General features: G+C 52.5%; 2 protein-coding genes across 9 annotated transcripts; one reads left to right on the plus strand and one right to left on the minus strand.

Annotated features, from left to right (window-relative positions):
* Window positions 1-5,114: 5,114 nt before the first annotated feature.
* On the minus strand, window positions 5,115-21,275 carry SSH1 (slingshot protein phosphatase 1; the record flags this gene model as incomplete). Its single annotated transcript, XM_081339319.1, has 15 exons — window positions 5,115-7,134; window positions 7,368-7,875; window positions 8,401-8,601; window positions 9,074-9,220; window positions 9,928-9,974; window positions 10,059-10,187; window positions 10,267-10,360; window positions 11,000-11,194; window positions 11,443-11,508; window positions 11,695-11,763; window positions 11,846-11,967; window positions 12,537-12,601; window positions 13,528-13,634; window positions 20,366-20,406; window positions 21,207-21,275. 15 exons carry the CDS (start codon window positions 21,273-21,275, stop codon window positions 5,896-5,898), a joined length of 3,099 nt encoding a protein of 1,032 aa, XP_081195445.1. The 3' UTR covers window positions 5,115-5,895.
* Window positions 21,276-21,412: 137 nt separating this feature from the next.
* DAO (D-amino acid oxidase) lies at window positions 21,413-27,077 on the plus strand. 8 transcript variants are annotated; one of them, XM_081339325.1, is made up of 13 exons: window positions 21,413-21,803; window positions 22,096-22,207; window positions 23,109-23,344; window positions 23,788-23,902; window positions 24,232-24,308; window positions 24,454-24,519; window positions 24,876-24,930; window positions 25,197-25,301; window positions 25,655-25,737; window positions 25,941-26,058; window positions 26,254-26,352; window positions 26,654-26,730; window positions 26,936-27,077. In XM_081339325.1, the coding sequence occupies exons 3-13, from the start codon at window positions 23,151-23,153 to the stop codon at window positions 27,006-27,008; spliced, it is 1,062 nt and encodes a 353-aa protein (XP_081195451.1). In that variant the 5' UTR covers window positions 21,413-21,803; window positions 22,096-22,207; window positions 23,109-23,150; the 3' UTR covers window positions 27,009-27,077. The 8 variants fall into 8 exon arrangements, with proteins under 8 accessions (XP_081195451.1, XP_081195452.1, XP_081195456.1 ...); XM_081339326.1 differs by having other exon boundaries at window positions 23,143-23,344; XM_081339330.1 differs by having other exon boundaries at window positions 26,458-27,077.
* The last annotated feature ends 48 nt before the right edge of the window (window positions 27,078-27,125 follow it).

The following is a 27,125-nucleotide window of genomic DNA, read 5'->3' on the forward strand; positions in this document are numbered from 1 at the left end:
TTCTCCGGAAGCTTGGCAACTTTCGCTGGAAGCTTGAGAAGGACCCAGCAGCATGACCAACACGCTTGGAGAAGGCTCGGAGGTCTCCAGAGGTCGGCCTTTGGTCTCAGGACTCTGCAAACTCTCCACCGGGCTACAGGAGTCCAATCCCAGCTGGCCACAAAGCCCCTCCTCTTCCTTGAGCTGAAGGGAGAGCTGGCAGGCCTGCTTGAAGGGCTTCCTGGTCTGGGGAGAAACCAAATCGAGACTGAGAAGAGTGGGCCTCTTTATCTCAAGGCTCTCGTCCACCTTGACGCTCTGAAGCTCCCCTGGCTTTTCTTCTCCTAGGTGACAGCTGTTGGGAGGCCAAGGGAGACCACACGGCGTTTCTTCAATGACCACTTCTGCTTCTTGACTCCTTCGCAGCGGTGAATTCTCCCTCTCTCCATTCTCCTTCCCCGCAGAAAACTCCAGCCAACGAAGGATCCCAGCTTTGTTTTCCTCTCCAGGGGAGTTCAGCACGAGCCTGTTGACTTGCCTGTTTTCTGCCCCGCTGCCCTCCGAATCCGACCGGGATACCTGCCTCCGCAGGGCCCCCTGGGGAGCGTCGGTCATCTCCCTGCTCCCACCTGCGGCTTCTCTCTCCCAGCTTTGCTGGCGGCCAAAGTTATGTATGTGAACCAAGGGCCAACTGCGATCTGTCATTTCCCTTCTCCTCTCAGAGGCTGGAGAGCCAGAAGGGTGGAATCCCCCCTGGGTGGTGACGATGCTGAGTTCGGCTTCCTCCAGCCAGTACAAAAGAGCATTCACCTTCCTGCCTCCTTCCGAGCATTGCTTTGGGAACACCTGCATCGTGCCCGGCCCCTCTGGGCCCCTTCCGCACAGGTGCGCACCTGCTCCTCTCTCCTCCGGGCTTCGGTTCAATTGTACTTCTCTTGTGGACACCTGAATGCAGCCCGTGGTGCCCCTCGCCGGGTGGCTGTCGCCAGCCTCCTTCTCTGCCATTGAAGCCCAAGCGTTGCGTGGCATCTCGGAGGTCTTTCGGAGGTGAGGGGGCTGCTTGCTTTGTGTCCTCTTGCTGCTCTCCAGCAAGTGGGCCCTTTCTGCAGCTTCCATGCTCAGCAGGGGCCAGAACCCCCAGGCCAAATTCCTGTGCAGAGAAAACCCGAACAAGATCTGTGCCCCGTTGCCACTCTGTCAATTCTGCATCTTATAAAAAGCTAAGGGGAAGGCATGCACATTTTAGAAAGCCTGTTATGCCTAGAGAAGAATGATTAGCCTGACCAAAACAATTGCACCCAATAGTGGGAGAAGAAATAACTGTTTTAAAAGGAAAGGTAGGAGAGATTTTCCCCACCTGAACAGAAGCAGCCAGCTCCGACGTCTCGGCTGCAGAGCGTCCGTGCTGGAAGGACGAGCTGCAGATTCAAAAGCGCTCTGCTGTTCTCTCTTTCTGGAGAAAAAGGGTGGTAAGAAGCTTTTCCTGGTAACTCCCAGCAACCTGCCTTTTTGGGCCCCGGCAGTGACGCTTCACGGCTCTTCTTTTGCATTCATTTATGGTCAAGAGAGGCTCTGCTCACCCCCTTCTTAAGGAAGGGCACAAGAGATCAAAAGCAGATTCGCCGGGAAGGTCTTTTTGCCCCATCCTGTCCCATCCGTGACGCTCCGGAAAAAGAGGCAGTTTTGGCCAGCAAGCGGAGGGGATGCTGATTCTATCTGCGGTGCTGGGATATGTAATTGTTAAGAGGACGGTTGTGACACGCCAGGCATTCTGGAAGTAAAGAGAGTAGCCTTGTGAATCTCAGTCAATCTCTTTAAGGCACTCAGCTTATCTTAGGTTCCGGCGGTCTCTGCTAATAATAAACCCCTGCAAATCTCTCTCTCGCCTGAAGAGTGTTTTAAATAAGGATCTAAGTTTATATGCAGCCAGAGGTTTGGGGAAAGACCGGACAATTTCAGCTAAATCAGAGCATCTCTGCTCAGCTCCCATCTCGCAGCGGGCTAACCAGATGGACAGATGGACCGTCTTCACTCTTTGCCTTTTATGGCTTGTTAGGTGTGAGGCACTGGACACCCTTCGGAGACTGCTAGGCTTCCCAAAAGAAGGGCCAGCTGTGCCAAGGTCTCACACCAGCCTCTGGGTAGGGGAGGAGATGAGGAGGGACTTGGCTGCTGGGGGGGGGGCAGTCCATCTTCTGCCTTGGCCATCCCCGTCTGTGCCAGCAACCCTGTTCTGCTTTTATAGTAACAATCAGGACTGGCAAGGAAAGATGGCAAGGCTGCCCCAGGTCTGATTCAGCATCCCAGCAACCCCTCCCCAGGAGAAAAAGGCAGCATTTAGACCTTGCCGAAGGATGAAGAGTTTTTAGGAAGATAGAGCAAAGCAAAAAAAAAAATTAAAAAATGGGGGGGGGGAAATAGAGCTGTTTTTCTCCCCATCTCCTTCCCTTTCTCCTGCTGCCCTGCTGTTTCCCTGGATCGCTGTCCTGAAGCCTTCCTCAACAGCAGAAAGGTTTTGGCAGCCTTGGACTGGTGGAGAACATCTCAGCCCATCTCTGGGGGTTAAATCTTGTCCCAAAGACGCCGGATACAGATCACAGAAAAGGCCGTGGGATATTCTTAGCAGGAGTGTTGTTTTTTTCCTGAAGCTGTAAGACTTTTTTTTGGGGGGGGAGCACCTCCAGATGAAATTCCCCACCCCATCAGCAGGAACCCTACACTAGGAACTTCTCAGAGGGAAGATTAACCAATGGTGGGATCTCCTTTAATTGCCGATTGTTGTCTGGCTTTACCATAGCAACCTTCATAACAGGATATAAACATCTGACGTCCTCGCCTTCCACAAAAAAAACCCACAGCTGGCCAAAAGCTGGAACACGAGGCCGCCCCAGTTCTCGTAACAGCTAATGGGAAAACGTGTTTCTTCATCAACAGGAGGAGGAAAAAATAAGCCACAGACGCAGAAGCTCAGCTCCCTTCTGTCTAGGCTGCCTTGGGGAGGTGGTCAAGGACTCATTTCATTTCATTTCATTTCATTTCATTGCAATGAAATGAAATGAAATGAAATGAAATGACTCTTGAATTTCAAAAAAGCATGTAATATTTCGTTCTCTTTTTTACAGGAGGAAGGGGTAGAAGAGACTTATTACTCAGACTTCTGCTAAGGGCTACGGATTCATTTTCAGACCGATGGAGAGAGTTAAAGGTGCCGTTTCTCAAAGGAAGGGAAACTAGAGTCCTTCCACAAAGCATCTTTCCTAGTGGGGAAAACCCTGCAAGGCTGTTATTGCCCTGCTAGACTTCAGAAGGTCTCACGGCTGCCGTCAAGTAGAGTAGGGGTCTCCAAACTTGGCCACTTTTAAGACTTCTGGACTTCCACTCCCAGAATTCTCCTTGTTGCTAGGATGGAACACAAGGCAAACTTTGGCTTGGGCAATGTTGTTCCTCTAAGATAAACACCGAACGTTTCTTTCCCTCCTGCAGGAGAACAATTCCAAACCATCTCAAAAAGTCATCGGCATAGAGGAAGCAACCACTGACTGGTGGCCTTTAAAGGCAAAATTTGGGGAGATTTCTGGAGATGTCTCCCTCCATCCCTGAAATGGAAAGGAAAAAAAAAAGCTGATTCATCCCTAAAGTCAAATCTATTGGATTTAAAAAAAAAACTCCTGCGATTTTCAGATATGAAGAGTACCAGTTGCTTTTTCTGGCTACACACAATTCAAGGGAAAACCATGATATGTCAAATACACACCCAACAAGTTCTACAAAAGTCACCCAGAAGGTGGCATCTATGGACGGTTGTGCCGCTGATTGCAAGTCAGATCAATCCCCTTTAAATGAAACTTATGTTCACCTTGGCCAGTCTCAGAATAGAATCAATACTGGAATAAACACATTCAATCACAATTATTTTGTCCTTTCTTTTAAATCAGTTCAAAGTAGCCGTTGGCGAAAATTGGTTTTAGCATTTGGTTCCATCTGTCAAATCAACATCAAGAGACTCCACACCCTTCTATGAAATGCATCCCTTTCTGCAGCCTGTGGAATCTACCTTTTATTTTCTGTTTTTTAGTGTCTTTCTACAAACAACTTAGGAAGTTGAGGCTGCATAATTAATCCAACTATTTTGTAATGTGCCAAAAGAATCTGCTTGACTTGATTCTAATAACACCCTAAAACCTTTTCCGACTTATCCATGGCCAAAGTTGAGTCTTCCACAATCTGATGCCCTTCGTAGGTTTTGGGCTACTGTGGTTTCTGGTTAGGCTGCCTTTGGATAATAGGTAATATTCTTCAACCTTGGCAACTTTAAGACATGCGGACTTCAACTTCCAGAATTCCCCAGCCAACATGGGTTGATGGGCGTAGTAGTCCAAAATATCTAGAGGCGGAGGACAAGACCAACCCCACAGGATGTGTAAAAAAACATTACTAGGCACAGAGTTGTATTGACAGCACATCACAAACACCAGAAGTCAAGCAGAACAAGTCTTTCACACAGATATACAGTATTTATAAACACTAGGCAAGGCACTCTTATTAGTTAAAAAAGATCAATATATGGAAAAACACACGCACTACCATTTTATGCACCAAACTTTTCCAACTTCAGGGAGTGGGGGGGGGGGAATCTGATTTCTGACCTAGCATGCTAGCCATGCAATATTTCCTTGTGGCTTAAACAAATCTCTTCTTTTTTCGAAGGATAACATAGAGCTGAGATAAAGTATCTAGGATATCACTGTTCAGTAAATAGAACAACAATCTTCCAGCAGTTAAACAAAAAAAGGGGGGGAATTAAATGTTAGGGGACATTTTGCCCCATGCAATCAATTCTTCAAAGGTAATTCTCTGGAAAAGGAGACAAATTGAACCTGAAAAGTTTATACATCCCCCAGGTGTCTCAGAACTTAAGGATAACAAAATTATTTATCATATACTGTTAAAGGCGTCTTGACATGAAAGGATTCCATTTCTGGACAGTCTCTTCTTACCAGCACTACAGCTTCTACTAACAATGGGCATTCAGGAAAACAGACCTTCATTTGAGGTTCGAACTATGCTATTTTGGTTTATAGGTAATAAACATGCCATATTCTCATTCATCAACAAAAGTGTTTAATGCCCCAGGAAACATACATTACTGACCCTACCTCACTTGGTAACATGACAATGAAATTTACAATTTTCAACGGGATCAGGAGAAACAGCAAACATCTCCTACATGTGACGGGTACAGCAGAAGGAGAGGAGAATCAGGAGGTCCCACCCAGCACCCCCAAACAAAACTATCAAGTTTGGAGGGAAAATGACAGCCTTGCCAGCAACCGGTCAGTTCAGACGGGGATCCTGGCCAGTATATTCAGCCTGGCAATGGCTAGCAAAAATGCTTTCTCCCCGAAATGCTGGCATTTGCGGTGCGTTGAGTGAGCCATGAGGCCAGGGCTATAATCCTATTGACCTATGACTATTTTTTCCTTCAAAAAAAATCAGTTTCAGAGGAAGAACTTTGAAAAATCCTAACTACACACACGCAGAGGTGTCTGTCTATCTATCTACGGTATGTAGATCTGAAAAACAGAGGTAGCATTTGTGTCCCCTTTGGGTCCTCGCACAAGGGCCTCTTAAAGAGGAAGAATAACACTTGGCTTGACCTTTCAAGCAAATCTCTGGGCTCTTTTGAAATTTTTTGGCATGTAAGGAAAGAATCCAGCCCTGACACTGCCCGATAACAGCCAAGAGGAGGCCTGCGCCTTCCCCGTGAGCCGCTCGCCTTGTCCCTCCTCTCTTGACACTGTGCCTGAAGGGCCTCCTGAGAAGTGCAAGGCAACTCTCTTTTCTGAATAAGATAAAACTGCATTTAGTACAGGCGAGACTAAAAATAACCATTAAAAAAGCAACACTGGAAAGGTGTCAGCTTTTTCCCATCCGGGGCGTGTGCTTCAGCTTCCCCAGGGTCCCCTTTGCCGAGGGCTGCAGTCCGTCTTCCGTGTTCTTCCAGGAGAGGAGGCTGCAAAGGGCTGGAGACTCACTTGGCGTGGCCTCCCCCGGATGGGTCAAGAGCGACAGGTCCGCCTCGCCCATGAGGTCCTCGGAGGCCAGGTCGAGGCTGCCTAGCTTGGCCAGAGAGTTGGAGCGCTTCAGCGGAGAGGAGATGGTCAAGCCGGCCAGCCGCAGCCGGGTTTCAATCTCCTGCGTCCGCTGTTTCACCAGCCCGGGCTTCCCATGGACGCTGTGGATGCTGTCGCTGCTGGAACTCCGAGTGAGGTTGGAACTCCGAGAAGAGGACGGGGTGTAGGAGATGGTCTTCAGGAAGTCCTTTGTGAAGGTACTCATGTGGTCCACCTTGGAGGAGACGGGCGTGGAGGTCTTTTGGGAGGCTCCAGCAGCAAGAAGGGTCTTTGGGAGCTTCTCTGAGACATCCTGAGATGAGGGCTGCAATTGACCCCCAACCACAACCATCTGCTGGGGCTCCTCTTCCAAGATAGTCACAACATCGGCTGGGCCTCCAGAACACTCCTTGCCCGGCCCGGCTGTGTCGGACGGCAGGCCCTTGAGGCGCTCCAATTCTTTCGTGTGCTTGCGGACCAAGCCCGCTTTCTGGAGCTGAAGAAGAGACTCCTGATGCTGCATCAGGTAACTGTTTGCGGTTGGCTTCTCCAAATCTTTGCTGAAGAGCAAGTACTTCATGTCCTTTGTCTGCCGGGCATCTTTTCTTGGAAAAGAGTCGTGCTTCTGCCCGTGGTTGAAGACCGGGCTTCTCTCACAGAGAGAATGTCTTGAACCAAGCGAGGCACCTCCTGGGGCTTTAGGGGCCTCCCTGGGCTTCTCAGAAGGGCCACAGAGCCAGCCTGAAGCTGGCCGACCAGGACTGACGTCCTGCGCCTCGTTCCCCACAACCATCGGGAGCAAACGGTTGGCTCTCGGTCCCTGGGATTCCTTCGGAGGAGACTTGCAGAAGGCCTGCTCCAGAAACGCTGGGAAGGAGGGCTGGGTGCAGACGGTGGCACGGTGGCAAGGGGGCTCCGCTGGCAGGGCCTCCAGGGAATCCTTGAAGGCTTCAGGAGGGGACCCACCCGAGGGATACATGCAGTCAGTGCAAGATTTGTAGGGGGGGCTGACTTTGTGGAGGACCCCGAACAGGGCTTCATGCTGGAAAGGAGAAAAGAGAGGATGAAAGGAAGTAGAAGCATTTCTCCATCCAGTCCTTGCAGAGAAGGAGAAGGACCTTCCTCAAAGGAAACGGGCCCAGCCAGGTGGGTTGGGCCCTCTGGACGAGGAGGAACTCAAAGTAAACCTTGGTGGTCAAGAGGGGGACCAGACCCTGGGGCCCCAAGGAAACCCCCCCCCCAAAACAGACCCGGCCAAGCTCAGTCCTGCCTTACTTCAAAGTCATCCGGGCAGCTCCTCTTACTGTTGTTGTTATTCAGGTTCTCGCAGTTGTGCCAGGCCTCCTCTTCAAGCGGCCGCCGCTTCCACCGTTCGGTGGGCTTCTCCTCCTCGGAGACCGGCAGCCGAGGAACCGCCTCGGGTTTCTGGTGGCCCTTGGGGTCTGCACTGATGCCCGGCACTCCTGCCTGCAGCTGGCCCAGCAGGTCCCCCGTGGCAGAGCCGGCCTCCTCCATCATCATGGCGTCTGCCTCCAGGTCCTCCAGCTGCAGGCACGGCTCCCGGAGGGGCGGCAAGGAGTTGGAGAGGCGCCGCAAGCAGTAGTGGAGGCCGACCGAGTCGAGGGGCGTTCGGCGGTCTGCGTAGATGGGGGGCCCGGGAGGGTCCAGGTCCATGTCCTCCAGGCTGCCGAGCAGGAGATCATTGGGCCCAGCGGGGCTTTCCGCCCTGGGGGGGAGGCCGCCTCCCGGCTGCTGTTTCCAGAGCTTGTTGTGACGCTGTTTGCTGGGTGGGGAAAAACAGAGGGGAGAAACGTCCAGGGCAGCTCAGAGTCTTTGTGTCTATGGAGAGTCTCCATCGTTCAGTCCACGGTTGTCCCAAAGGGGCTTTTTCTTCCAAAAGGCAAGTGGACTTTCTTTGAAAAGGGTTCTCTTCTCATCCAAGAAGTTTCTTCGGTTTTCAAAGGAAAAAACAAGAAAGTCAAGTTGCCTTTTGGGAAAAGCATCTTTGGCACACAGAGGTTTTGCATTCAGATGGCCAGGTCGGCGGCTGCAAGGGCAAGGGGCAAAAGAATGCGGGAATGACTGGGGAGGAAAGGGGATCTGACGGCCTGTGGGAATAGCCTCGGGAGATGGAAGAACTTCGGCACCAGTTGGATAAGCAGCAGGAATGGAGGCCAAAAAGTAATCCTCCTCTCGAAGAAGTTCATTTCTGAGCTCAGGAACCCGACTTCAAAGGCAGCAGGCCAAGGGAGAGTGGGGACCAACCCTTCCCCTGCCCTCCCCCCTCCCCCAGGGAGTGCCGCCTTACCTGGCATCCAGGATACCCTGATATTCCAGCAGCTGCCTCATGAACCCGGCGTTGGGCCGAGCGATGCTGCGCTTCTGCCTGACGTAACTGTAGGCTTTCTCCAGGGACCACCCAAACTCCTTCATGGCGTAGGCAATGACCGTCGACGCGGAGCGGCTCACGCCCATCTTGCAGTGAACCAGACACTTGGAGTGGTTTTTCCTGGAAGAGAGGAAGGATTAGAAGGGGTCAGGAGCTGGGATGGGGTCCTCAAGCACCCAGGCCCTCCTTCAGATCTCACCTCCCCTGTGCCAAGGCTGCACAAGGAGGCTTTGGTGAAGCCCCCAACATTTAATTTACAGCAACACTGCAAATGGCCCTACAGAGGAAAGGGGCTAGAATAAGGGTGCCCATCCTTGGGAACTTTAAGACTTGTGGATTTCAATTTCCAGAATTCCCCAGCCAGCACTGGCTGGGGAATTCTGGGAGATGAAGTCCACAAGCCTTAGAGATGCCGAGGATGGACTCCACTTGGTCAAAATGTCCATCTTTAGCTGCAGGACGCCTCAGGTTGCCCAGTCTTGGAGGCAAGCCATTCCCAGAGGCACCGCACAGCCTTCTGGGAAAGTTTTTTCTGGTCGCAGCTTCGGGCCACGGAAATGCAGGGCCAGCAGCGCCGCTCCCAGAAACTCACTTGGCTTTGTTGATAAAATGGTAAGCCTCGTTCCAGTGGGCGAGAAGGTCGGTCGTTTCTTCATCATAGACGCGGATGTTGTGGTACGCAAACAACCCCGGGAAGAAGTTGTCGATCTCCCTGGTGACGTTTAAAATGTAGTCCACGCTGAAAGGATGGAAACAGATGGATCAGCAGGGGACGGGAAGAAACTACGGCATCTCGGTAAGGAAGAAAGGGCCATTAATAAATCAATACCACTCAGCCCAACCTTGCATACTGAACCTTGCATCTGGGCTCATGAATTTCTGCCCATCTTAAAAAGCAGACAGACCAAGAAACAGACACACCGCCACCCTAAAAGCTAAAAATTATGTCTAAAATTATTGAGACACGGTTGACTGAAGCTGGCTCTAGAAACACAACCTCACACATCTGATGGTGCTTCCTCTCTTCCCTTGTCTACACTCATGTGAATTGGGAGGGTGTCTGGTCTTCATAGTTCTTATTATTTTTAAGATTTTAGTTGTAATATATGTTACTGAACTGTGAGCCACTCAGAGTCATCTGCTGAGATGGGCAGCTATAGAAATCCAATGAAGAAATAACAACTGCCCTCAAGATCTTCCCTCCCTCTGTCAAGGTCATCCACGTTACAACTTCTGGCCCAACATTCTCCATCTGTGGAGGCTTCTCCTGTCGAGGAGGTTCAGATGTCCATCGCACAGGAGGGGGAATACGTGAATTCAACTCCATACAATGCACAACAGACCCAGGAACCCTCTTTCCCTTTGCCGTCTGAGATTCTGCTGGCCACCTGCAGGTCACTGGCCTAGAGACCCCTGAAGAGGTCAACGCAGCTGGGGCAAACTCACCCTATGCCCTGAAGCTCCTCCAGGTTTGAGGCGTTCCATTCGGAGCCCTGGAAGAATCACAGCAGAGTCGGGCAATGGTGCCTGGGAAGGGGGGGGCTCCTAAGGGAGCTCTCCCACGCCTTGATGCTTACCAGGTAGAGATGGTCAAAGATGAGGGAGGGCTTGTCCATCTGCCCCAGGATGAAAAGCATCTCGTTGTCAATGAATTCCTTGAATTCTTTCAAATTGCAGCTCATCTGCTTCTCCAGCTCGTTCCGGATCTGCCGAGAGAGGCACACTGAGGGATCCGCTTTGGTAAAGGAAGCCCCCAGCCCTGAGTCCTCGGGCTCCTGGACTAACTTCTTTGGAAGTCACGTTCTCCAGATCTTTGCTCGTCATGATGCTCCGGAGTTTGGCCTTGATCAGCCGTTCTGCCCTCTCCCGCTCCGTTGGCCTGGAAGGGAGGAAGGAAGGCCGGAGTTGTGGCGGGTTGCAAATCCAGACAGCTACCTTCCTAGAAAGCTTTTGCAGATTTCCCCAAGACAACAGCAAGCTGGCACAAACGGTGAGCTTTTATGCCACCTTCTTGCTGAGGGTTAGTCCAGGAACAGTTGGGATTCCACAGAGAAGCAATCCCAACAGCTGTTTAACCACAAGTGAGAGACCCACAACCAAGCACCTGGTTCTCTCCAACACAACACAACCTCTGGTATGCCTGGGTGCCCATGCACACATATCCTACGCTCCACATAAAGGGTGGGCCCGGGCCTTAGCAGAAAGAGGCTTGCAACTACAGATGCATCTTGACCAATAAAGCCAGCCCAAAATTGTCCGGGTCTGCCTGAACACCTCAGTCCTTGTTTGAAGAAGAAGCAAGTTGGTGATGCTCAGGATGCTGTAGGTGGGAAACTCAACTCCAAAGCCAACCTCTGCTAGAAACTCCAGGTGGACATTCCTCACCATCCCACCTGGTGCCCTTCCTTTGTTTCTCACCATCCCAAGGAGGGACACCCGTTTTCTAAAAGGCCAGTGGGGGACAATCCTTCTCCTCTGCCCAGAAGGTCATAGCAAAGCAAGAACGGGAGGAACACACTTGTCCATGTAGAGCGCAGGCGAGTCGGGGCGTGGAGACTCCAGGTCCTGCATGGCGTTCCACTCGTTGAGGCAACTCTGCTCGGAAGCGATGCAACTCTCGTAGTAGGTGGCCCAGACAAGTGCCATCCCCCCCGGGAAGTAGTTGTGCCTCCGTGCCATCTCGCAAGCCTTGTGGAGGATCTGCAAGGCAGACCTACGAGTGGGGAAACCCAAAGAGATATCCCTCAGCCCCAGCACCCTGAGCAGAGAAAGGCCCGGTCAAGCGGGCACAACGGAGGACAGCGGCTGAATCAGCAGGAGCAGCAGAGCCCTCTTGCTCACTGCAAGGCCAAAAGAGCTGCTTATATTGGCCAAGGACCATCTGAGTCCCCACCACGGCAGCTGAAAATCGGCTTCAGCCTTTCGGAAGGAAGGAGAAGAAGGAGAGGAAAAAAAGCTCACCACATGGCTTGCACCGAGACAGGTTTGAAGATGTGCATCTTGCCCGCCGTGCTGACGCTAAACCCACTATCAGAGACAGACAAAAATTGATGCAGTGCACACAGGCCAGGCTGTGACTCTTCACCGGTAACTCACTAACTCTTTGCACAGGGGGCCAAATCCCCCGTCCCCTCCAGGAACTGATCACAAAAGCCTCGTCCCCACCAGCTTTGCTGTCCTTCCGCCAGCTCTCCAGATCCTCCTGTTTCTTACCCATCTCCATCCAGGTGGATCTTGGTATCGCTCCACAGACGCAGCACCATCCCGATGGTACAACTCTGGCTGCCATAAAAGAGGAAAGGGAAGGTCCAGGGCTGCTGGAGCCAGCCTGCTCTTTGAGGATCCCCAGGCACTCCCCCCTCACCTCTCCTTGCTGGAAAAGTCCACGCCCAGGAGAATGTTTTCCTCGGTGTCCTGGCGCCCGGTGCTGTAGACCACCACCATGTATCTCACGCGGTCGCTCCACGCACTTTCTAAGAGCACGGCCTAAAAACCAGCAAGGCAGTTCTCAGCATTCATCCCTTTGGCCATACCTCTCTTTAGCTAGGTATTACTTTAGCTAGGTATGTTTCTGGCAAGACAAAAAGAAGAGGGTTTAATTCAATTCTCTCCCACCCACCTGGTGCGCTCTAAATATACGCTGGGCCGCATCTCATACAGTCTTCCAGGCAGCACTAGGTGGGGAAGGGTAGTTGGGAATTATGGGAGTTCTGATCCAATGCCCCTATGGGGCATCAGCCTACGTTCTTCAGTTCTAGAGAGATCTCGGTGGAAGTAGAGGAAGGCTGGACTACAAGCAGCAATTTGGTGAGTCAGTATCTGATCTCTGGAGTCCAAGGGCACTCAGTATGGGTGGCTAAAGCCAGATTATGGTTGGGGGTACCCCGCTTCCAACTCTACTTTGATTGACAGGAATAGCTTTCTCTTAATAGGTCTACTCTGTGCTCCCAAGCAACTCCTTCCGCAAAGGACTGATCTACTGGGGAAAGACCACTGCTGCAGTGGGACTGTGGCAAGGGATGATACCACCGCAAGGATCTGGCAAGTCCTCTTACCAGCTTGATTCTGTCCTCACAGCGAAGGAGGTTGATCATCACCTGAAGGTGCTGAGGCAAATCACCTGTGGATGCACAGGCAGCAAAATCATCAGATGCATCTCCTAAATTTGCTTTGCTGCATCAGCTGACAGAGTGTTCCTCCCCTGTCCATCCTCCATGACAGTTTCTCAGCTTAGGCAACGTGAAGATGGATGGACTTCAACTACAGGTGAGGAATTCTATGAGTTGAAGTTCACCCATCTCAAAATTGCCAAGATTGAGAAACGCTATTTAATGATCTATCGTGACTCTCAGAAAACATTAAGAGCTTTTGCTGCTCATTGTTTTGGATCTCTCTGAAGCCTTCTTAACCAGCCATCCTTAGGCTTCCCAAGAACTTCCTCATGGCCAAGCATAGATTTAGGACTGCAGAAGAGATCCTTGGTCTCCAGGTAGGAATGCTTCCAAAACTTCTCCAGAACATCCTGGCTGGGGACAGGATGGGACTGAAGTGGAAATAGAATGTATGGACTCCACTACCTTATCTTCCCAACTTAATATGTCCTCCAGAGGGCAGTAATTGAACGCAGACTAGTTTGGGCCCTTGCTTAGCTTGCCTGGCCCCACATCAAAATCCAATTTGGAACCGGTCACCCCATATTCCCAAGACGTCTCTGGCACTTAGCAATTCCCCAAATAGCCACGCTTCCATCTCACCCTTCAGGGTTGATGGCCAACCACAATGGTCAATCTGATTGCATTTTGAAGGCCTTCTCGGTACCCTCTGTAGCCATTGAACAAGATAAGGGTCTTCCGCTAAGAACTGCCAAGCTGAACCCAGAAGCTTCGCTACCCGGGATACTGGATCCCATCCTCCAATCTCCTCCTTCCTCTTGGAAGAACCAAGCGGGAACCATTCAATGCCCTTTGCTGCCCACCCTTCTCCTCTCCACTGGCGTTTCCTAACTGATTCTACCCAAGTTACCTGGAGAGGCCGAGGGGGTATTACCTGCATGTTTGTGGGGATGTGGGAGACTCCGTGGTGGACCTTGTGGACTGTTTCCTTGCTGCAGGAATAGCGCAGCTCCTTTGACCATAAAAAAGCTCTCGCTTAAGCTGCAATACAAACAGGCAGAGCAGCAGGTCAGGCAGGGAGATGCACGGAAGCCGTGTGGACCGACTGACTCCTGGGCAACAATTTCAAACTTTCTGGGAAGGAAAAGTTGCCTTGAGGTTCTGCTCAATCTTGGTGCCTCCGAAGACGAGACCAGGTCATTTTCTTGGACGCAACGCCCAGTTGTCTTTCTCTGATTTTTTGGATTCCCAGTCTAGTCCACAGCCTAGTATTTGCTAACAATCTCCCCTCCAGGTACTAACCAGGCAAGTCCCTGCTTAGCTTTCTTTACAAGCAGCTACGTCTAGGGTGGCCAAATGGAACTAGATGATTCCATCAACCAACCAGATCCAGGTGGGAAGAGAGCAGCCTGCTTGCCAGGCTGAATGAGATGCAACCCTCGGTCCAGCTTGTTCCTGTCACAAGCACACGCAAACCGAGGATAGATTTACTTTCCACTTTTATTTTTCCCAGGCTAGAAAACTGATAAATGGGGATGTGATCGCCAAATAAATATCGCAAAGTAAGTTTTCCTCCTTCCTCATCGTGAAAAGGGTGGGCCCCTGCTCTGCCCTCTCTTCCTCAAAGAGCCGGTGGCTCATCCTTTCAGCGCTCCTGGTAATGTTAGGACACAATTAGTGGGATCAAAGGATTGTGCCTGATCACTTCCACACACTGCAGGCCTTGTTCCCCAGCCAAAAGCCCCCGGCACCAAGCCAAGCTTTCAGCAAATGACTAACTGCTCGTCAGAGGGGATGAGGAGGCTTCACTGCTAGCAAGCGACTTTAGAAAGGCATCTGGGTTCCCGTCAGAGGCAGGCAGAGTAATTTTCCATCGGGGCTAGATGTCGGTCTGCTTCGGGAGGTGTGCCTGCAAGAGTTTTGGAGGAAAAAGATAACGGCCTTCACATAGAATTGTGTAATGACCCTGGGTGATCAGATTCCACGAGGGCGATTGCTTCTTCATACGATTTTTTAAAACGTCTATCCCTCTCAGCACGTTCAGTTCCGTGGGGATTTATAAAGAGCATTCCAGACTGGGCTTGCAGGCGGGAAGAAGTTGGATCCAACCTGGAGAATTGACTAGAACCATCTGCCAACAACCGTGTTCCTCACTTAACAACTGCGCTTAACAAATGTATCCAGAAAAATGGTAAAATGGGGCAAAACGTCTCACTTAACAATAGAAATTTGGGGGTCAACTGTGGCCATAAGCCAAGGGCCACCTGGACTAGCAAAGGAGGACATCCACACGTGCAGCGGGGGCTGCAGAAAGGGTCTCGCTCACTCAACCCTCCCCCCCAAGGAGCTGTTACTCCTACCTGGTGACCCACGGAATCAGTGCAAGATCCCATCAAGTCTACATTTCACTAGGGCAATAAAATCAGTCAAAAGCTGGGCTGCTAGTGGACCAAGCCTTTTATCCGATTCACAGTCCTGAACCTCAAATGTCAAATAGGACTTTATTCACAGCCCCAGGCTGAAAAAGTCAGAATGGAGCTCGGGGTCAGCGTGCAGTGAGCGACACTGATATGAAGTCCAAGAAAACACGCAAAGGGCTTGCGAAGTCTGACAGGACACCTTTCCCGGCATTTCCTGCCATTCGGAGAACAACTACACACAACTCCTGATTGTGATCAAAGGGAGAGGAATGCCTAACTGCCCATAATCTTGACCACGGCACAATCGGGCTCAAGTGAGATCACCCCACAGCCACCAGCTCAAGCAAAGAAAAGCCCACTGCCACAGCTTCCTTCTGTGGCTGAGTATTCAACAAACAGGACAAAGGATTTGTCAGAAAATCTGTTAGCAACAAGAAATGTAAAAAAAAAGTGGGCACCCACTCCCCGTCCTTCAGGGGTGACCTCAGCAATCAACTGCAGGATCCTGTCCATAACCGGAGTCCAGCCACCCATTTGGCCCTAAGCCCGATAAAGAGAAAACCAGCCATTAAAAGCCAGCTTCGTTTCTATATCTCAGCTCTAAACCTCAAAGAGTTCTACATCTCGGTCGGTTTGTAAACAGCCGCCCAAGAAGCAGCCATTTCGGCAGCTGAATTCCCACCAGGTCAGGTGGGGCTCAGAGCTGAGAACATGTGGAAAAACACAGCTCACCCCCAAGGAGGCCTGAAGACCTTCTGGAGGTCTCAGCTGCCAGCAAAGCTGCAGGAGCTATAGGAGCAGGAAGGACGTGGGATACGTACGGCTTCGGATGAGGTTTCTTTAAGCAGCCAAAGCATCGTGTGGCCCCAAAGGACAGGCAGAAGGTAGCAAAGTCAGATAGGTTCATAACCAAGTCTTCAGGTCATCGTGCTGAGAAGTTCTTGACATTTCTTGGTGGGAATTAAAAAGCCAACCGATCCTTCTATGGGAAGGAGGGAGGAATCTCCAGGTCTCTCGGGAATGGATAGCTTTTACGAGCCCTGCCCCCTGCCGCCCCCCCCCCCGCGGTATCTCGGCCCCAAACACGAGCGAGGACCTGCCCTTGTCCACCCTGATGAAAGAAGGCTTTCAGGAGGAAAGGGGGCCCGAGCAATGCTCGTGAGAGCCCTCCCCTCCCACCGCCGGCTCCTTTGCTTCATTGGCTGGACAGATCCTCTTGGCTGACCTTGGGAGAGCCAAGGGGGCCAGCCTGATGGACGAAGGGCTGGTGTTCCTCACCGCCCACATCAGGACCTGCATGAGGTCCTGGGAGAGTAAGACCATCTCTGGGGAATCGGATTAGGATCCAATTTCAGTGGGCAGCATTTGAGAAGCAGACAGATGGAGACGAGACAGCTTGGAACCAACTATTATACAAGACTTTTCCATGGAAAATAAAAGTCTTCCTAGATCTCCTGAGCTCCATGCACTGGCAACGAGGATGGCAGCTGCCCCAGTGTCTCAGAAGGGCCCACGGGTGAAATCTGGGTCATGAATTGTTCAGTTTGAACTCACCACTGTCCAGCCAAAGGTTTAGCAGTGGACCATCTTCATTTTACATGCTGGTGTGGGAGGAGAAATTGAGACCCCCAAAGCAGGTTTTGCTCCTCCTGACCCCCCTTCTCCCTGAACCCCTCCCTCCAAAAATGGGGAGCCATTCTGGGGTCTGGCCACCTCCCCTTCTGACCATCTGATGGCCAAGGCTGGCCACCAGGAAGAGGAGGGGACATGCGAAACAAGCCATCTCAGCCACTTGCGAAACAGAAAAGCTAAAGCAGCCTAAACCAGCAGATGTCCCCCAGATGTGCTACCACTCCCCAACAGTCCGGCTGAGGGTTCTGGGTATTGTAGTCCTAGTACAAAGAGTAGCAAACGAGTTTGCACCAATGCCAGTGAGATGGAAGGCAGAGTGTGACTGTGCATCTGCACTCAGATAATATTAAGGTTGTGCATAGATTTATATCTATGCAAACATTCAGGAAGGAGGGAAGAGAATGGAGAACGGGGCACCTAAAGTGCTTTGGGACCCTCTGAGATACTCTCACGTACTAGTTCTATTTCTCTCAATCTACTTCAGACTAATATGGAGATGTGCAAAGCCCTCTCCTGCCCCTCAACTGCTTGGAGAGAGGTCTCCAGCCCTGGAGAGCTCACAGGACCTCCTTCCCAGCTGAGGAAGCGTGGAAAGCCACATCTAACTGGAGCCACAGAAGGAAATTAAGGCACAAGAATGGAATCGCAGAGCTGGCTCTGAACCCCGTAGAGCCAGCCAAAGCCCCCCTGTCAGGTCTCAAAGGCCCATGGCAGGTTTGTGGCTGGAGGTCTGCTTCTTTCAGAGAAAGTTGGGGTTCTAAGGTGCTATGGCACGGGGGGAGGTCACGTTCTGTACGTCCCTCCTCCAGGTTTCCAGCCCTGCTCTTGCTAGGGGCTCTTAGACAGCACTATCACCAACTTTCAGTGCCGACACCCTGGCCAGCTTTGAGGCCTGTGACCTTCCAAAATTCTCTATTCCCAAAGAAAAAACAGCATTTTCAAGGTGGCATTTCTAAGACTCAAGATCCCTGAGTCCCAAGCTCCTTCCCTGGGACATCTCCTTCTGGGGCTCCCCCCGCAAAGGGTCTGGCACAAGGACCGTCAACAATGAATAAATCAATAAGGAAGAATTGGTTGATGGCCACGGTGTATGTGAGGGAAAGAAAAGCGCCATCTCCAGAAAGCGAAGACCTCTGTCGGAGGCTCACCTCTGAAAGGGACCCGCTTGGCTTCTCCAGAAGCAGCTCAACTGGACAGGCTCAGGAAGTATTTTTAGCTCTGGGAAGGTCCCACCTTTGGCTGTCCACCCAAGGATGCTTGGAGCAAGGCCAAGGGGCATTAAGGAGCAGAACAGCTGGGTCTTCTGCTCCTGTTCTGGAGGCATTGTCTCGTTGGACCCAGGGGAGACCCAACCCCCACCCTGCCCTTGGCGAATGGCCGAAAGGACCGAAGACGGAGCGAGCTCTGAGGCTGGAAAGCTTCGCTCCTGGGTCTGCAGGCTGCACCAACAAAAGCTCTTTGTGAGCGGGCATTGTGTGGCTGCAGAGGCGTGGGCGCCTGGGCTGCCAGACATTCCAAGCCGCGTTTCCAGAGACCACAGGTCACTCGCAGCGCCGGTGCAAAATCTCTTTTGGGGTAAGGCTGGGGGGGGGAGGAAGAGAGAAGAAATCTTTCGAGGAACCCACAAATTTCATAGCAGAAGTAAGTGGCGGGCGATGCAGGCCTGGGATCTTGGATCCCACTTTATTGCAATTATAGTAATTGCAGGGTCAGGCCTGCTCTAGAGGACTCAGCAGAGGGAGGCTGCTGTGCTGGGACCAGTCCAGGGGATGGGTGAGGGGGTGAGGGGGGCTTAATCCCCCATTTCCCATCGTGCAATAGGCTTGGGAGAAACACAAAGGACTTATTTTCCAGGAGGGTCATTGCGATGCAAGCAAGAACTCCGATTTAAGTGAAGGCGGGCACAATCCACGGGATAAAAGTCTTGCCGATAACAAATGCGAGTGGGAGGGGACAGCCAGCCTCCCTCCCCCCCCCAACACTTCTGCTTTTGGCTTCCAAACAGGCCGAGTGTCCTGAGGATATCAGTGGCTAATTCCAAGTCTGGCTCTCTAAAGCCCTGAGTGGTCTGGAACTGGGACCCTTCTCCTCCTCCCCAACCAATGGGAGCATTAGCAAAGCTTGCCCTGGCTGATGGGTGCTAGAGTAGCTCCTTGCAGCCCAGCTCAGCATCAGAGGGCTGGACTGACTTCCGGTATGACCTTCAGACTGGCCTTTCTGCCTTTTCCCATGCTGGTTTGAGTGGCTGGTCCAGCAGACAAGGAAAGCCCCCCCTGCCCGGCCCAGGCAAGGAGGTCTGGGGGAGCAGCTAGCCCACACTGGGTCTACCAGCCTGGGCCTTTGCAGCCCACCCACCACCCTAAGAGGTTGCTACGATCCTGATTAAGCTCCCTCTGAAAACAGGACGCAGATTGGAGAATTCACACAACGGGGTGAGCTACCAGAAGAGGAAGCGCCCAACATTTTCTTTTTGCAAATTAGCACTCCATCCCTAGTGGTGCAGTACTGACTCTCCGGAAGGCAAGTGCAGGCCGGGGGTCTCCCCAGCGGCTGGAGGGGAAGGAGGGCCTGCCACGGGGGGCTGCTGGACATCCCTCAAGGGGGAACCCGGAGACAGGGGCTGGGGGTCCCGCACGGTCACTCCAGAGGCTCCGAGAGGATATCGTCCAGTCGGTGAAGCCAGCGAGGGACCCTGCTGGAGGTGGAAGCCGCTGACGCTACCCTGGTTTCAAAAACAGGATGCTGAGTCACATCCTGGCCAGGTTGCAGGACTGTGGCTTCACAACAAGGAGGCACCTCGGTGGGCCAGGGAACCGGCTGGCAACACAGAGAGGGGCCTTGTGGGCTGCCTGCAGGGCAGAAACCAGGGAACAAAATGTGGGTAGGAAATCTCTCACACTCGGGGTCAAGACCACAAACAAAGTTGGGCTGGGCAATTGGGGGCGGGGGGGGCAGGAACCCTTCTTTGCAGTTCAACTTCCTGCTTCTGAGGACCCATGGCGTCCTTGGACGTTATTTTGATCCTATTTCTTGCATTGTTTTACTCTCTGCTTAGGATAAGCCTTGCCACTCTGGATGGGGCTAAGTAACCAGCAGTTATGGACAATGGGCAGATTATTCTCCCATTTCATATCCCGGGAGAGTGATGCGCTTTTGGGCCTGCAATTGGAGTGGTGGGTTGTAGGACCAGTTTGCAAAGACCCTCCTGATGGGTCAGTTTGGCTGCTTGCCAGAAACCTCCCAGGGTCACTTTGGTCCCTGCAAAAATCTGGACAAAACTGTCACGCAAACCCGAGTGGCTGGCAGAGGTGGAATGAGAGCGCCCCCAACAGACCAAAAGGGACAACACATCATTTGCCCTTGAGCCTTTGGAGTAAGAGCCCGTTAGCATTGCAGCTTGACCAGGCAGGACCCCACAGTTCCTACCACTGAGCCGATGGACAGAAGGTCTAAAGAAGACCGGCGCCTTGCACGGGCTCCATGGAAGCACAGATGCCACCTGGCTGGCACCCCCAGTCGGCAGCCAGTGCCAATATGCTCTCAATGTATGTCTGAAAGTGAGCTAAGGCACTTATTTGAGAACTCCACGGCTGTGTTTGAAAGAGCACCCAGGGGCTTACACAGAAGATGGGACAATGACTAGCCAACCCCTGCGTGCCGCACTCCCATTTCCTGAAGGGTGCCGGGCGGGTGAAAAACTCTACAACAGTTCCTGCCTACCTTAGGTTGAGTTTGCGTTCTTCATCGCTGCCAACATCCAGCTGATGGGGAGGAAAAGCAAGAATTAAGCCCAGCACAATCTCAGTTACACTTCCAAAAATCTGCAATGAAAGACTTGCTTATGGCGGGCCACCTACCTTGCGAGAGTTTGGAGGAACACAAGGGGCCCCCCTGTTTATCTGAAGACCCCCGGAAGGCGGGGTCTTAGGCAGATGGGGCACCTTAAGGCCTTCCGGTGGGATTTAATGTCATCTGCCACGAACTCTGTTCCCTGTGCCCCCCCAACCCCATCCAGAGCCTTTCACCCCCAAACAGCCTGCCGGGAGCCCCAAGGGGCAGAGCCCACCTGGCAAACCTGCCCCCCCCTCAGCCTTCCTGCCCTCACCTGAACTTAATCTGAACCTTCAGAACAAGATCAACTGTAGCTGTGGGGAAGGAGACCCCCCATGCCCCTCCTTCCCCAGGGACCCCAATTCCTGCAGCCCACTAGCCTTGTGGCACAGGGCGTCAGCAGCCCCCCCCCCGACCGCCCCACTCATCTCAAGGCAGGCCAAACCCGGCTCAGGGTCTTTTGGGGCTGATCCTGCACTCGCAGCCCCCCGAAAAGCCTGCTCGCTCCCCTCCCCCCGGACTTTTCCCTGGGAACCAGACGACCCCCCCCCCCCCGCCAAGGGAGCGGCTGCCCGGCGGGAGGCCAAGCTCCGCTCGCACGAAGGGGGGCCCCGGGCGGCGGGGGGGGCGACAGAGGCTCCCGGCTGCGGGGCGAAGCGGGCGGGGGTCCCGGAGGGCTCGGCTGGCCTCTGCAGGCGGCGGGGCGGCGCGGGGGGCTGCCGGGTCTGACCTCGCTGGCGCTGGCCGAGGAGGAGGCGGCGCTGGGCGTGGGCGAGCGCTGCAGGGTGACCAGCGCCATGGCCGGAGCGGCGGGACGCGGGCGTCAGGCAGGCAGGCCGGCCGGGGAGGAGCCTGCCGGGCGGCGGAGGAAGCCGCCTCGCGCCCGGGGGCCGCCGGAAAGGGCTCGCCCCGCACCCGCCGCGGAGGAGGAGGAGGAGCAGCGGCCCGCCCGAGCCGGTCCTGCCGCCGCTGGATCCCGGCCCCGGCCGCGCATCGCTCCGGAAGGGAGGGAGGAAGATGAGGAGGAGGGAGGCAGGCAGGCGGTGCCCGGCGGGCGCCCGTCCCTGCTGCCCCTGGAGACCCGGGGGTGGGCAGGGGGCTCGGCGACCGGTCCCCCTTTCCAGGGTGCTGACGGCTCCCTCGACTCTCGGCTGTAAAACGGAGGGTCTCTGCGATTCTCCCCTGTGGGACTTGTCCCCACCTCTCTGCAGGTGCTCTTGCAGAAAGGAGGCGAAGGGATTGCAGATTTCACAAGCAGCCCCACCTCCAGAAGGATGGCGCGCGGCGGAGTAAGGAAAGGGACTAATAACAGTGCCCATAAGCCACGGTATGGTAGCAAGACATCTGGCTTTAGATTGCAGTTGAAGGTGGTGTGGATGATGAGTTGGAGAGGGGGGCAAAATAACCGGTGGGGATAATTATTGAGGATTATTCACTAGACATAAGAGCATTGATTCAAGATTCCTAGAAGAACATACTATCAAATTATGTCGAGGAGAGTATGGGGCAGTGAACCTCTGCTGGATAAGGAAGCCTGAGCAATTATGACTTGGTTTTGGGGAGCACCTTTTTGGGTGTTCCAGCAGATCTTTCTGGAAGAATTTATTTTCATCTTTCAGCTGTAAAGCAAGGTGCCCTGGAAGTTAACTGAGCTCTGAAGATTTCAGCCCGTCTCAGCTCAAAGGATCCAGAGATTGTCACATCAGACCGGCCTGGACGGTGCCACGCTAAGTAAGAATCTTCCTCCTTTTGCTGACTGTGTCTCGAGTCCCAAAGAAGGAGACTTTTCTGCAGGAACTTCGAAAGGGGAGCAGATTCTGGGCTGGACGCAAGAGGTCTCTCCTGATCACGAAAGCAAGTCTGGTGGGGCCTGGCCAGAATTCTGCCTGGTTCTCTCTGCCCCAAAATAGCTTCTTGGCACAGGGGAAGCCTAAGCTCCACCTTGCGGCCTCATTACCCTGTCGGAGGGAACTTTGACCATCAACAAGTTCCCAGCTTTCTTCCTGCAAGGAGCGGCACCCGTTGGGCAAACAGCCGTGTTAGCAGAGCGACCTGGGCCTGTGGACCCTCCCGGTGAGAAGGTTTGGTCTCTGGCCCGGCGTCTTTGGGGTTGTGAGAAGGAAATTATGACAAAGCGGCACCCAGGGAAATGTAGCTGCTTGGCGATTGTGGTAGTGCAGAAACAGACTTTGGAGGTCTAGCAGAGACAGGCGCCGGCTCGCTGGACTGAGAGAAGAGGCAAAGTTCTTTTGCTGAGATGGGTAAAATCTAGCTTTTTTCCAGGAGAGGCTTGGCAGCTCTGAAGGTTTTCAGACCTTCTGTATTTATTGCAAGTCACTACAGAAAGAAGGTGGGTTGAAGGCGGAGAGAAAAACTGCAGGGAGTGCCTCCCCCCGAAAGTTTAGAGCTGGAGTGGGCAACCTGCCGTGTCCTGGGGGATCCCCCCCACCCAGTCACAGTTCTCCTGCCTGGCCTGGATGTGGCCAGGGACGCCAGGATCTCGCTGGAGGGGCTGTAATTTGCAGCAAGGGTGGGGGCTGGAGAGGTCCGAGGGGCAAAGAAACACACAGGACCCATTTTACCACCCCACCCCGAACAGAAACATTCAAAGTATTTCTTTGGTTATTTTTAGGGTACGAGACGGTCTCCCTTCCTGCCCCTTCCAGACTCTGCCATGCGTGTCGCCGTGATCGGAGCTGGGGTGATAGGACTGTCCACAGCCCTTTGCATCCATGACCAATGTCGCTCTGCTGACCAGCCACTGCAGGTGGAGATCTACGCGGATGAATTCAGCCCCGGCACAACCAGCGACGGGGCCGCCGGCCTTTGGCAGCCCTACCTGTATGACAAAGGAAACATTCAAGAAACGTAAGAGCAAAGGGCCAGCTCCCCTTGCCAAGGGTGGCTGAGTTCCTCCTGCGCCTTTCAGATGACCAGGGGCTGAAGCCCACCCGCCTGGGAGCTAGGGAATTGTGGGAGTTGGAGTCCACCCATCTTCAAGGGGCAGAGGGCCAAACCCTTCCTTGGTTTTCCAGGATTCCTCGTTGAAAAGTGAAGTGCACAGCAGATTAAATGTGAAGGGGAACCTATAAGCAATATTAAGTGGTGACTTTTTCCCCCTTTGCCCTGGGAAAAAATTTACAACCAGTCTGCTGACTGAGGAGGATCTGTGCCAACGTTCACCCATGGTTCACAACCACCGCCCCAAATGCTTCCCTGCCTTTCCAGCTGCCAAGAGGTTTTTTTTCTTGCAGTTTCCTAGAGGTCAGATCGAAGGAAGGCGTCTGATCCTCTCTTCTTCAATATTTCAGGATCTGGAACAAAGAGACTTTCGATTATCTGCTCCAACGTGTTAGTTCACCAGAAGCCAAGGAGATGGGGCTCTTTCTGCTCTCTGGGTACAACCTCTTCCGACAACCGGTCCCCGTAAGTGGTTGACTTAAAAATATCTGAGCTATTTTCTCAATGAAAGCCTGTTCCTCTTAGGAAGGCTGCAGCAAAGCATAAAGACAGGGATGGGAGACTCACCGGAGTTTTGCTTCCAAGGATTTTTGATCCCCCTTCCTTCCCACCACGTAATGCAAGGAGCAAAGAGGTTTCCAGCTGGTAGGAGAACAAATTCAGGAGCTTTGCAGGCAGAGAGTTCTCGATTGTGGGGCCGTGTTGCCAAGACTTCTGGTCCAAGACTTGTTTATTTTGCGTTTGTGTGAGATTCTGTTCTCCCCCTCGTCCCCTCTGTGCATCTTTCTCTGCAGGAGCCATCATGGAAACATATTGTCTTGGGATTTAGGAAATTGTCCCAGAAGGAGCTGGAGCTGTTTCCCGGCTACAGGTATTAGACGGCCTCTCCTCTTTGGATTTGGGAACCGTTGTGGACCAGTCTTTCTCAGCCTCGGGCATTTGAAGATGGGTGGACTTTCACTCTGAGAATTTGTATCCATATTTTTTTGTTTTCTCTTCTTTTCCCCTAATTTCAGCTACGGCTGGTTCAACACGGCCCTGATCTTGGAAGGCAAAAGCTATCTCGCCTGGCTTACAAACCAGTATGTATGAACCTTCTTTTTCCTGCTCTCTGCATTGGGCAACTGTGTTTTAAGTAGTTTCAATTTTATTCTCATGGTGACAGAGCTAGGAAATCTTGTTGGGACCTTTGATGAAATCTTTCATCCATGTGGCGGCCTTGAAAGAGGAATTGGAACCCTTGTCATTCAGCTAATAATGACTACTATCCTCAACCTTCCATAGTCAGAGAGGTTAATATCTTGAGAATACTAGTTGTGGGCGGAGAAAAGGTAGAACAGTTGCCTTTAAGCCCTGCTTCCCCCCACCCCCAAAGCTCAGAGCCAAAAGGTGTGCCTGTCCAACTCTTCTGCTGACAATCCTCCATTGCTCTTAAAAGGTTGACCTCAAGGAGGGTCCAGTTCTTCCGTCGGAAAATCAGGTCCTTCCAGGAGGTGAGTTGGGATGTATGCGGAGCTGGCCAGGAATGGTGGAAATTGAAATCCAGCACATCCGGAAGGCACCAAGTGGAGAAGGTCGCTCTAGGCCAGTGTTTCTCAGCTTGGGCAACTTGAAGAATCCTGGGAATTGAAGTCCAGACATCTCCCAAGTTGTCTTGTTTGAGAACTACTGCTCTGGACAGATGGGGTAGGGGGGGTGGGGGGTCCCTCGTATTTCTGCAAAGCAAGAGGGGGGTTGACTCCTTACTCTCTTCTGTCAGCTGGCAGCTGAAGGAGTGGACGTGGTTGTCAACTGTACCGGAGTCCGTGCCGGAGAGCTACAGGCTGACCCTGAGCTGCGTCCAGGCCGAGGACAGGTCATCAAGGTAAGGCCTGGGGGAGTTGGTCAGCAGGGCTGGTGGAGGCAAGCCGGGACATATCCTAGTGGGACAGCCCACTTGGACATTGGACGTTGAGGAAGGCTGGTCTGAGCCTTCCCACAAGGCCCTCAACCCTGGAGACAAACAGGCAGGGAGAGGCATGTGTCGCATGCTGGATAGAGATGTGCAGCTCTGTTAGTCGTTTGAATAAGTAAATGCACACTTCTACGTCAGCTGCTGCTTGTCACAGCAAACCAGGAAAAAGCAGAGAAATTGTTTCTTTGGGCTGTGCATTTGCAGGCTAAGCCAGCGCTCCATCTGGCTCCTTCCTGATCTTCCTGCTTATTCTGGACCTCTAGGTTGATGCCCCCTGGGTGAAGCACTTCATCCTGGCCCATAACCTCGAAGCTGGCATCTACAAGGAGCCCTACATCATCCCTGGGTAAGGAAAATGCAGTGGAGAGGGCAGAGTTATCAAGGTGGATCCAGCCATGGTGGGAAGTGGACCAAGAGATGTTCCAGCTGCGTCTCCAGAGGTTCATCCTGAAGGTGGGAGGAGGTCAGATCCTCCATCCTACCTCTTAGCACTCCTCTGACTTAAAATAGTTCAAGACTGACTGTTCCTCCCTCCTCTGCTCTTTGCAGGAGCCGTGCAGTGACCTTGGGGGGCATATTTCAGTTGGGGAACTGGAGTACAGAGAACAATCCCGAGGACCATAGAAACATCTGGGAAGGATGCTGCAAACTGTTGCCCAGCCTCCAGGTAGATCAGCTCACCCCAGATGGGCCAAGGCTGTCGCGAGAAACACCTGTGCTCTCCCCATTTCCCTAAGCCCGGTGGGAAGTCCCCACGGCAGCTCCTCCAGGGTTTTTGGTGCCCCACAGCCTGAGGGAGCATTGGGGAAGAATCTCTGGGGGTCTGCCTCTGAGAATAAGCTGCTGAACGTAATTCTTCCAGAAAGCCAAGATAGTCGAAGAATGGAGTGGTTTACGCCCATCGCGCCCTAAAGTCCGGCTGGAACACGAGACCATTCGCCATGGGACGCTCCGATGCGAGGTAGCCATTTTTCTGAATGAAGAGGATTCCAGGAGTTGTTCCAGATGCAGAGCCTTGCATCTCATCTGCTTCTGGGCTTTGAAGTTCCCCTCCTTTCTCTTCCAGGTGATTCACAATTATGGTCACGGAGGGTTTGGGCTCACCATTCACTGGGGATGTGCCATGGAAGCAGCCAAGCTCTTTGGGAAGATCCAAGAAGGCCGGAGGTTGACCAAGCCACCTCGGGCCAACCTTTGAACAAGGGCAAAGGTGTAGGAAACCCATCTGTGTAGATCTATTTTTCTTCTTTCCATCTCACTAGGGGGAACTAATCTTGCTGAATTTGGGAGTCCAGTTCCTAGTTACAACTGAGGCCCTCACCTTGAATGTCTATACAGGGTAAATAAGTCTTTACTCTGGGGTTAGTAAGGCATCCCAAGGTTTGTGGAGCTGTTCCATTTTTCTTTTATCTCCATTTGGGTTTTTGGTACAAAAAATACCCTCATGGATGTTGGGTTTTATTCATAGGGAGGAGATGAACAAATGTGTTCAAGCAGAGGGCAAACAACCATCTGAAATAGATATTTTTGGATTCTTTCTCAAGGCAGGAGGCTGCCCCCCCCCTTCCGCTCTGTGGGTTCATGCAACTTTCTCTTATGCTTTTTCTTCTCAAATAATAACTACATCTGCTTCCCGATCCATGTTCTCTTTGCTTCTGGTTTCTAGTGGAGTTGTCCTCTATTAAAACTTACAAAATACTTTGAAAGCATGTTTGACTGAGTCTTTATTTATGT

Source organism: Vipera berus, assembly GCF_964194415.1.
Source record: "Vipera berus genome assembly, chromosome: 14".
Classification (NCBI taxonomy): domain Eukaryota; kingdom Metazoa; phylum Chordata; class Lepidosauria; order Squamata; family Viperidae; genus Vipera; species Vipera berus.

Bases quoted from the DNA above. Each gene is read 5' to 3' on its own strand.
- DAO (XM_081339325.1), top strand. From the start codon at position 23,151: ATGCGTGTCGCCGTGATCGGAGCTGGGGTGATAGGACTGTCCACAGCC. The intron at 23,903-24,231 runs GTAAGTGGTTGA...CTTTCTCTGCAG, and splicing joins TCTTCCGACAACCGGTCCCC to GAGCCATCATGGAAACATAT. The intron at 24,931-25,196 runs GTGAGTTGGGAT...CTCTTCTGTCAG, and splicing joins AAATCAGGTCCTTCCAGGAG to CTGGCAGCTGAAGGAGTGGA.